The sequence below is a fragment of the Coptis chinensis genome, chromosome 9 (genome assembly GCF_015680905.1).
Source record: "Coptis chinensis isolate HL-2020 chromosome 9, ASM1568090v1, whole genome shotgun sequence".
Classification (NCBI taxonomy): Eukaryota; Viridiplantae; Streptophyta; class Magnoliopsida; order Ranunculales; family Ranunculaceae; genus Coptis; species Coptis chinensis.
Genome location: NC_141464.1, coordinates 53,308,830 through 53,320,706, shown reverse-complemented (window position 1 = coordinate 53,320,706; position 11,877 = coordinate 53,308,830). Strand labels below are relative to the sequence as shown.

Here is an 11,877-nt window from a genome sequence, read left to right as displayed (position 1 = left end):
CTATTACATGGGCTGTTCATATATATTGGGTTGCTCCTACTGTCCTACGGAATGGGTGGAGAGGATAAGGACAAAAAAGGAAAAGGGAGGGGGTTCAAATTGGAAATGAGATGGACACCACTTTATCTGATGAAGCTAGGGAGTGGGTTTATATAAGCTGGTTGACTAATCACCCATAGATTAGTCGGGTCTTACTTAGTTTTGACCCCATAGATTAGTTAGGTCTTACTTAGTTGTTGCTTAGCTTGTTGAACACATGAGCAAGGTATATACAAGGGGGGTTGGATCAGCGATCAATGATTCAATGGATAGCTATTGTATTGTGTGTTTCCCTCCACTTTCAAATATCATGTTTGTTATGCTTTGATTATGATTTTCTCTTGTCCTTTTCTAATTGTTTCAGTAGACTTGTTTGTGTATTATTAATAGGTTCCTATTATACATCAAGTTTTGTTTTGGTGGTTACTTAGGAGATTATGGATTATTGTTACTGAGAGAAATTGTATGGAGGAGTGGGTTTGGCTGGAAAAACAGTTCGTATGTGTTAACCGAACCTAGTATTAATTTAAGCACATGCTAGCCAGGTAGCTACTAGCCACCATTAGGCCTCTACCAGGCCACACCAGGCCTCTTCCAGGCCGCATCCAAGTCACTCACATGCTATTTGCTAGGGACAATGCTAGGCCATGTGTAATTTATTGTTTAATTTTCTCCAGAATTATAAGTTGGCTAGTTCGAATATAAATAAGTTATTTTCATTTTATTGGTGTCGAGAGTTGTTCATTTGCTTGGGAATTCGGGAAAAACTTCGAATGAGTAGAAGTGAAGAGGCATACCAAAGAATGTAGAATACCGATTCAAGGTTGAGAATTGGTTAATTAGTGAATGTTACATAATTAGAACATGAGTGAGGAGCCCATGCCGCCTTTCCTCATCGGAATGGCTTAATCCATTCCCATAGATCCTTACCCTAATAGGAGAACTACGATTGGCTTGATCCCTAAATGGGTAATAGGGCAGCCACCCGCTCACCGCCTAATAGGAAAACCCTACCCCTTTGAGAAAGAAAACCTAATGGTTAATATTCTTTTCTGTTGAAGTTGGGCATGAGAAATATATAATTGAACGTGTTATGCATGGATATATTGAATTATATTGAATGCTAACGTTTTCTTGAGATTATGTTAATCGATGCACTTACTAGGATTTTAATAAGGAAATGGTAAGTGGTATTAAGCAGCTAAAGGTATGTGTTAACCTTTGTCTCTTGTTTTCAATTTCATTTCAAGTTTATTATTATATATTGACTTAGTGATCCAACGTTGAAGTGTTGGAGTATCTTCTCGTGGATGAGCAGGTGCTCCTATAAAATAAGAAAAGTTGTACAGGCAAGTTAAGAACAATTTAACGGAATGAAGCACTCGAAAGTGATACAACGGTTCCTTTTACCTATTTATTTTAATTTCAAAATTTATTCATCTAAGAGCATACGTGTTGTAATAAATTATTATTTATTTACTATCTTTAAGAATGAATCCATAATAGAATGCATCCATTAGGTAGAAATTATGTCGTTGATGAGCGTTCCAAGGGTGAAAGACTGATCTAGAGTACGAGATTAGTTTCGGGGCACCGCAGCCTACTTGATTTAACCGGCATTTGTCGAGATGGTTAAGCAGCCGGTGCCACTTAATCAATATCTTTTAGTAGAGGGTTTACGGCTAAGGTTTTAATATATTAAATGGAAGTATATTATTTGATTTTCAGGTTAGGACAGGTTGTAAATTTATGAAATGTTGGAAATACAGAGGAAACTCTGTCGAAATTTCTTTGAATGCGATGTTCAAAGGGGTGTTTTATATTTTAGTTATAGTTGGACTCATGTGAGTCAAAACCGCTCACGTCTTGGTTTATTAGATGGTTGAATATTTGGATCAAGCTATTTTATCTAAATATTCAATTTTCTGGAAAATTGGGGCACTACACTTATAGTATCAAAAATCCATTTAAGCTTCAAATATGTCGACTGAAAAGATACATACTCGCGACTGTTGAGTGTAATAGTGGATATATATATATATATTCGACTGATATGCAAAAAATCAAAGAAATCAAATATGAAGTTGAGGTATGCCATTATTTTTCAGTTTCCGCCTAAAACCTTTAACTCAATATAAAATCCTTGATTTTATTAAGCATTGGTGTAATTGTGTATGCTATTAAATTCAAGCATATGCATACATTTTTGTTTGAAAAATCAACTTATATGCAAATATTTCCCGTGCAAGCAACATCTAGAGAACATGGTTATATACACAGTAGCAATCATTTTTAGTAGTTTAGACTTTTGAGACATTTTAGACTTTTTATACACATAAGCAACAAAGACATTTTTTTTTCTTGAAAGAAACTAGAAGAGCTAAACTTTATTAGTCTACGACAAAAAAGAGGATTATAGTTATGTAACTTCCTGATATCTAAGTTTTTACTGTAGAGTTGATGGATCAATTGTAGTTTTACTCAATAATGATGTGTATCCATTTGGAGCATTTCTCACTACCGTTCTAAATCAAGGTATGCTTCTTCTTCTTTATCTCTAAAAGATATATTTTGTAATTAAACCAACATGTTTAATCAGGGTATACACATTCTCCAACTTCATTAACGTGTCTTTTTGAGCATTGGAATCGATTGAACTTTTAGGATTTATTTGGGTTTTTAGAAATGAATGGAAAATGGAACATTTAGATCTGAGTTAGCTAATAAAAAATTGAGAATTCGGTGTTAAGTTGATTTTGTTTAGGAGTGTCATGTTGGGTCACTTATACCTCAAGTAATTCTAGCATCCTCAACTTCATTCTCAATCTCTTAAAAAGTTTCAAAAGGTACTAATACTCAATTTTTGTTAAAATCTGTTCCACAATTTATTTTTCCCATTTGTTTACCTTCGCTATTGTTCCAGAATTACTAGAAATAATGAAACTCAATATTTATAAGTATTGTCAGGAAACTCAGTAGTGGATTTAGTTGTTGTGATTGGGCAAAAAACTCGCTATAATTCCGAATATGGATTCCTTCAGAGGTAATCCTACAAATAAGTAGTAGTTAAATCACTCCATTTACAATTTCCATTTTATTATCCTTTTATTATTGAGTGTTGTATATAAATTTTGGGAGTGAATTGCAAATTCCCTATTTCTCTTTAGCTTTGAATATATTTCTTTTGGTTTTCATTACATGCAACACTTACATGGTTGTATCACTGTAACACTATTAATGGTTAGATTTTTCTCAATCTTTGTTTTTAGTTAAAATCCCATTACTTCAGTTTATATTTGGTAAGTTCAGCAATTGCTCTTACATAACCTATGTCCTCTATCTAATTTTCATAATTGGTTGAGATTGAAATTTTGATCACGTGAATTTTATTGCTGAGATAAAAATCTTAAACCGCACCCTGATACTATCATCAAACAAGCATAATCCATTCCCCAAAATATGCTCCAATCCTTCACATCCTAATAACATATTGCTCAAAATCTCCCTAAGTCATGATGCAAGTGTACCCATTGTGAATTTTTGCAAAATGGTTTCATGTCCCTTTCATGTGGAAATCTCAAAGAACACCGAGAGCTGGTCTTCAACAAACTCGAGTCCGGTGTTAGAAAATCAATTTCTTGAACCTTGCAGTGATAGTCCAAGTATATCAAAGCAGGTTTAAATTATTATATCGTCAAAAGTAAATAAAAATTCTACCGGGTTTAAGAAGTATGTAAAACAGAAGTTTCAAAGTGGAGTATAAATAAAAGTATTAGTTGATATAACCAAGCTTTAGGATGATCGTATATAAGAGCATCTTTAGCGTTGATATCAACCCAGCATCAAACACCAAATTTCAAGAATTTGGTGTTTTTCAACTTCAGCAGATTACATGTTGATGAAAACACCAAAAAACACCAAACCAAACACCAAATCGACCAATATTTGGTTCCAAGTTTGATGTCAGATCAAATCACTTTACGCGGTTTGAGAACACCGCCGGGTTTTGCCAAAACCGCGCGGCCAGCAAGGCCGCTAAATGGGTTTTCATGGCGCTGTTTTTTGGCAAAACTGCGGCTTTCTCAATTACACCAATGGGCAAAAAACGGTTATATCTTTCTAACCCTATAAATTGAAAACACTCACCCCATATTTTTACACTCACTTTTCTACTCTCTACTCTTTTATTCTCTACTCTTTTACTCTCTATTCTTAAAACAACAATGAGTCAAGAACCAAAATCAAAATCAAGAGGGGCTTCATGGATACAAGAAGAAGATATTGCTCTCACCAATAGTTGGCTACAAGTTAGTCAAGATGGTGTAATAGGAAATGAGCAAAAGTCGAACGATTTTTGGGCTAGAATTCTAAATGCATTTCATGCAAATTTAGGAAGAATGACCGAACGCAACTTGACGGGTATGAAACACCGTTGGTCTATTATTCAAGCTAATATCAACAAGTTTCATGCTATTCTTTCTAAAATTTAAGCATCTCCTCCAAGTGGCTATAATGACAATATGATGGTAAGTATTTACTTTTTATTTGTTATTTTGATTAACAAATACATTTTTCAATTCTAATTTAGTTTTTGCTTAATTGGTAGGTTGAAGAAGCCAATAAATGCATATGCGATGCATAATGGGGTTTGGAAGTGGATGCAATGCTATAATATGGTGAAAGACTCACCCAAATGGAAGAGGCTACAATTGAGAAATGATTTGCATCCCAAAAAAGTCAAGTCAAATAGTGGGGAAGGAGGTTCATCAATTCCAATATCAATTGCGATAACTCAACCAATGGATTATGATCCACACCAAGTTCATGGGCTCGAGGATAGACCTCTTTGAAAGAAAGAAGACAAAAAAAGCAAAAAGAGAAAGAAGAAGTTGATTATAAAGTGGAGGAACTGGCTAAGAAACTTGATGCTTTTTCTCGATGGAACTTTCTAAAACCACCAAAGAAGGCTATGAATTGAAGCTCAAAGACGGTTGAAGAAAGATGAGATGGACGAAAAACTTCAATTGAAGAAAAAGTTCGATGGATTGGAAGCTTCAAATCCAAAAAGAAAAACTTCAATTGAAGAAAGATGCCCGAAGTTCGAGAAGATGAAAATGATGCTAAAATATTAGGAATGAAATTAGAAGGATTACCCAAAGACGAGCGCGAAATTTGGCAACTCAAAAGGGCAGAAATTTTACAAAAAATGAAGAATCGACTTGGCAATATCACTGGTAGTAGTCAAAGTAGTGCATATTCTAAATTTGAGTTTATATGTCTTTTAATTTGAGTTTGTATGTTTTTTAATTTGAGTATTTTAATTTGTCTTTTAATTAATGACGTACTTTAATTTTAGTTTGTATTTTAAGTTTAATTAGAATGTACTTTAATTGAATATATTTTTTTTTAATTTAAAGTTGATACTTTTTATCATTCCAAAAAAAAATTGTATTTTCAAAATTCTCATATACGTAAATCCTTTCATAAAACCACAAATACATAGAAATAAACTTGGAACACAAATACATAGAAATTGAAACTAAAAAATAAAACACAAAGTCTAAATGAAGTGCAAATAAAAATAGAAATCAAGTCCCCACGCCACTTCCACAAATGCTCGACCAAGTCATTCTTCAATCTATCATGAACAACTTTTGAACGAACCTCTCGACGCCGATGCCCAACGAGATAGAACAAAGTGGCGCTTTTGATCTTCGTGAGCACCTTTCTACTTGGTATTTCCAAATCGTGAATATATTTGCGGGATATCCGTTTCATTGGCTCATCTTCCCACAATCATATTGTGTAAAATAATGCAAGCCCTCATAAATAGTAGTCATGTTCTCCAAATACCATAACCTCGCACGGATTCGCTAAAATAGCCCAACGCGACCGTAATATACTTAAACGCCCATTTATGTCTTTTTCTAGCGGCTTCTTGCTTCTTTGCAAAATGTTTGTCTTGTGCAATAGTCGGTTTAGCAATCGCTTGAATAAAAGTGGCATAATTAGTATAAATACCGTCACCAAGTAATAGCCCATATCATAATGATGGTCATTCACGGTGTAGTTACAAGGAATAGCTTCATCATTGAATTATATCATCAAATATCGCGAAGCGGGTCAAGCACATTAAGATCATTGCGGAGAACCCGCCATTCCAAAAAGCATGCTAAATCCATACGGCACACGATCGCAATTGCCTCCAAAATCATTGTTGGTTTATGCTTACGGCCGCTGTGGAGACCCTTTGCCACGCCGGATGGGCAATTCTTCCATTGCTGCATGCAATCAATGCCTCCTAACATTCCAGCCATCCACGTTCCTCGACTTTTAAGCAAACGTTGAATATCCGCAGATTTGGTTTTGCAAAGTATTCACCTCCAAAATTCTAATAATTCCATCACGTAAATAGCGATGCATTCATGAACAGTTACCAAGAACATGTAACATATCATCTACTAGATCACGCAAAATTCCATAAGCAAGCATTCGGATGGCGAATTACTTTTTTATTTTGGGTTAATCCCAAACTTACCCGCGACAATTAACCGCTTTTGTTGAAAATATGGTACATTATGATTAAGATGATTGAAAATACGAGTAAATAATGACTAACCCATACTAAATCAAGGCCGAAAGTCGCGGATCACTTAAATATAGGATTTCATTGTAAGTAGTTAGCATTTACACGAGCCGCTGTTGCCGTGAATCATCGACGATTCTTATATTTTCTTCCTTTCTTCGAACCACCATGTGGTCTATAAGAAGACTGGCTTTGCCGACGAATAAACTCGACGATGTCGAACCAAAGGTAGAGCAATAGCCACTAATTTATGAGTTTTAACCGCAGTTGTTATCATTTTTGAAGAGCTCGAGCTTGAACTCGAAAGCTTGATGAAGAATCAAAGAAAGAAGATGAATGATCCATTGAAAAATCTTCAAGAGTTTTGGTAGTTTTTTTTTTTTTTTGGCTCAAGGAGATGAGTTTAGATGAGAGGGAACATGAAAAATGAAGAGAACATCGCGAAAACCAAGCGGAGTTAAATGGTTATAAAGCACGCTGTTTCGAAAACCACGGGCTGGACCCGCCGATTTATTTTTTGGCACGGTTTTGGCAAAACCGCCAGAAGTTGCTTGGTGTTTTTGATATTACCCCGAAGTTGTTTGGTGTTTTTGGTTTGGTGTTTTTTGGTTCAAAATTTTGGTGTTTTTTTGTCAGACCGCTAAAGATGCTCTAAGGGTCCTAAAAGAACAAAAAATAGGATAAAATGGTATCTAACACGAGTACTTGTTTTTTTATTTGGTATAACTATTACCCGCATCGAGATAGAGATAGAGATGGAAATTCATATTCATTAGATAAGTGATTGTGGATCCGATCTTAGTGAGGACAACCAGATTGGGACGATCGTGTCGGGTGGTGGTAGCGTAACGTTAATAAAGTGGATTTGTTAGAAAAATGATTTGCTCAAATCCATTTAAATATGAACGAGTAGTTTGTCTCCCAAGTTACCCCCACTTTAAGATGAAATGGGTTTTATCTTGAAACAAAGACGAAAAAGTGAGAAAAACCTTTTCGAAATGGTGCACTAGTTCAAACAAAGGCATCATGCCGAAAAAGGTGCGACTTTTTCAAATGTGCACCGGTTCGAACAAAGGCATCATGCCGAAAAGGTGTGACCTTTCAAATAGGCAATCGGTTCAAAATGTTGCTTTTATTTAAATGGTGTGTCTTTTTCAAACATGTGACTTTTCAAAGAGTTGCTTACTTTTTCCCAAGAGTCACCGTGGTTTTTTCAAGAGGCACCACTCACCTATAAATAGTGGATGAATTTGGAGAAAAAGACACCGGATCACACAGAGTTTCGATCTTTCTCTTCTCCCTCCGTTTCTTAGTCAAATACTATGTTGTATGTCAATGAGTCCATATAATGAAGTGCTAGCTTTCTATGAAGGAAATCCGCTCTATCTTCGGGGAGATAGTTTCCCATCAACCTTCAAGCACCGCGGAGGGGGAAAATCGCCTTAAGGACATAGTGAATCTTCACTAGGCCTCGGATTTAATCATTGGTAAATTAAGTTCATTAGTTGAACTAAAAGGTTTGTTTGTTTGTTGATATTAAAGGTTTGTTCATATCAATTTGATTTTCTTTGTTTACTTAACAATAAGTATATTTTTGGAATAAGTTTCCTACAATCTTAAGACATGATTTCCTTTTATTGCCTTGAATTAATTTGGTTGAATTAATTTTGTTATACTTATTGTTTAGTACAAATACACTAACAATTTTTTAATAGGAGAGATCCTCGCTTTATTAGTAGTGTTAGGAAAAAAAAAATTGTAATATAACGTAAAATTTTCTCATCGTGAGATACAATAACGGAAAGTGGCGGTTGGGATTACATACACGCATAAATCCAAAAGATGACGTGTTTAATATAAATGAGTTTGACACTTTGACTCACATAGAGAATGTTAGAAACTAACAGGAGATAATCACTTTGAAACAACCAAAGTGTGTTGCACCCTTTTCATAAATTAGGACTTAATATCCGTTTGTTTTTTTCTTAATCATTGCATGTGCAAATGTGAGTTAAAAGAAAAAAGGGGGGACAGGAATCAACGCATGGTCAAGAAGATTCCCGATAGAGAATTAGTTATCTAATTAAATAGACTAATCTAATCCTAATTAAACCGCAGTTAAGCCAAGCCTATCGCTGAAAATAGTTGCAAGAAATCGGTCGATCCCACGGATTGCTACTTCGACAAACGAGTACTAAAATATTACCTAACCTAATTCGACAATGTTGTTTTGTAGAAATTTGGAATTATTATTAACTAAAATTAATTAATTACTACAAAAAGCAATAAATTAAATGGATTAACTATTACAGAAGAAAACACTAATGCGCTCGAATCCACCCTAGATCGCCAGTAAGGTTATCCTAGTCAAACCGGCTTTATAGTTTCTTTTTAATTTAGTAGCATGACGGGAAAGGTAACCCTTGCTTTGCTCAAGATGTAATCATGAAGCTCTTATATTTATTAGATTGATTGAATTTCAAAGAACGAAAATATAAATCCTCAAGCAAAGAGTTGTCTTTTTATAGCACAACTCTTCACGCGATTTATTTAAACGATAAACGAAGTGCAATCGATATCAATAAGAGAATAATCTAACTATTAATTAGTCGAGACATGAAAACATGCAAGATATAATTAATGAAAGTAATCCTATCACTATCTAAAAAAATCAATCAAGTTTAATCTTTAAGTTTCGGAGAACAAGAACTAATTAAACATAAAATCCCACGCGAAATCTAGGGCTTCATCTAAGCCCTAGCTTATAATTTAGCTACACATAATAATCGAACCGAAAAATAAAGTAAGGTAAGAAAAACTCATGTCGACGCGTTGAAGTCTCCCTGGCTTTCCTTCGCCTTCTCTCGATTCGCGCGCCTCGCCTTCTCGCTCTTGGCTCTCCTGTTCTCATATCTCTTCCGATATTCTCAGGTTCGAGCAATCCCCGTCAGGAGAGCCCCCTTTACTTCGTGGATCGACCAAATTAATAAAAAATATGAGACCATACAACTAATTCAAGCAATGTATAATGATTGAGTCAACTCGACTCGAATTTACGTAAAAACTCTCCAAGAAATTCAAAGGCTCAAATCTCACGGGTTAAGTCTCTATATTCTCTTCTAGTTCACTAGAGATTAAATTACTCTTCAATTTGACATGTATCGTGGCTAATAGTGCATATTCCACTTTGGCTTAGACTTTCATCAACAAAATCTATTTCTAGAGGTAAAAAATAGTCTAAAAGCAACAATGACTTCAAAAAGTGACTCTTAACTTCATGGATTCCTTGAAAATCAAAGTGGCTTTAGAAATCAATTTTTTAATTTCATCATAGAAAATCACCATTAATCATACCATGTTGGACATTTATTTTTCGCTAAACAAACATTTTGTTCCCACCCCCAAACTTCTTATAGACATTGTCCTCAATGTTAACATAGATACTCTTGAATTTAAAAGATAACAACATAGACAAGTAAAAGTATATAAGGAAAGAGGTTACCAAGAGCTTCCAAAGATCTAAAAATAATATCTTTAAGCCACCAGAGAAATTAGTACCTCACAAAAGATATAACAATGATAATATAAAAGAGGACCCAAGCATTACAATGACTAAAATGTGTCACGCGGTCTCATCCCATAGAAGTTACACGCCTCTAAAAAAGGAGAAAAGGTGCTAGAGTGGAATGCATGATACACGTGCACAAAAAGACTCAACAAAAATAAAAACATGGGTTGCCTCCCATAAGCGCTTACAGCTTAACGCTCTCTAGCGCATTTAATGCTTCAAGACACCCAATTCTTAGATTAGCATTTTGTCTACCAACTAAACACAAAATGAACTCCCAAAATTGAAAAAAATTTCGACAGAGTCTCCTTTGTATTTTCGACATTTCATAAATACAAAACCCGGCTATAACCTCAAAATCACAATAATATGTTGTTTATCGTTAACCCAAATGGAGACTAGGGTCGGAATGAAATATTTGGGAGCAATAATGGCTTGACTCTTACAAAAGAAAAGTAAAACCTAAAACAACGAAAACAAAACCTAAACTACTAAAATACAACAAGCATACTCCTTTTAGTCATGATAAACGGGATCAATAAGATCCACTTCTTCCACATCCTTATTAGCAAAACCATCAAGATATGGTTTCAAGCGCTCACCATTAACCTTAAACATACGACCATCCGTAGGATCCTCTATCTCAACAGCTCCATAAGGAAAAACAGTTTTAACAATGAAAGGACCAGTCCACCTAGAACGTGAATCTTACCAGGAAAAAGATTTTAAACGAGAATTATATAGCAAAAACTTTTTGATTAGGTTCAAAGGACTTGCGAAGAATAGATTTATCATGAAAAATCTTAGTCCGGCCTTTGTAAATCTTGGCATTCTCATATGCCTCATTCCTTAACTCAGCTAACTCATTTATTGAAGTTTTACGTTGTGAACCCGCTTCACGATGTCAAAGTTAAAAGTTTTAATGGCCCGTAAAGCACGATGTTCTAATTCCATTGTGCAAATGACATGCCTTCCCAAACACAAGCCTATAAGGAGACATACCAACGGGAGTCTTATAAGCAAGTCCTATAAGCCCAAAGGAATCATTAAGACGTTGAGACCAATCCTTACGGGTCGTCGCACCGCCTTTCTAAAATCCGTTTTAATTTCCTATTAGATACTTCCAACTTGGCCACTAGTTTGGGGATGGTGCGGGTAGCAAGTTTATGAGTAATAGAGTACTTTTTCATTAAAGATTCAAACGACGATTTGTAAAATGAGTACCATTATCACTTATAATTGCACGAGGAGTACCAAAACAGAAAATATATTATATTTCAAAAAGTTAACTACAACCTTGTGATCATTCGCTTTACATGGCACCGCTTCAACCCACTTAGAAACATAATCTACCGCGACGGGATATAAAGATAACCAAAGGAAGGTGGAAAAGGACCCATGAAGTCTATACCCCACACATCAAAAGTTCAACAACCAAAATAGGGGAAAGAGGCATCATGTTCCTATGGGAAATATTACCCGTGACACCGACATCGATCACATCCTAAACAAAACTCATGTGCATCTCTAAAGAGAGTAGCCAATAAAACCACACCGCAAAACCTTTAAGTACCGCCTTCTTAGGACCAAAGTGACCACCACATGCATGGTCATGGCAAAAGGAGAGAATACTACTTAAACTCACTCTCAGGAACACATCTCCTAATAATATTATCGGGGCATG

The 11,877-nt window shown here is 35.2% G+C and overlaps 1 protein-coding gene across 1 annotated transcript in view; it reads right to left on the bottom strand.

The window, feature by feature from the left end:
- Positions 1–10,709: 10,709 nt before the first annotated feature.
- LOC147476674 (uncharacterized) overlaps positions 10,710–11,877 on the bottom strand; it is a 33,054-nt gene continuing 31,886 nt past the window's right edge. The window contains 1 exon segment of the mRNA XM_086585793.1: positions 10,710–10,900. Coding sequence (XP_086441919.1) covers positions 10,710–10,900 — 191 coding nt within the window.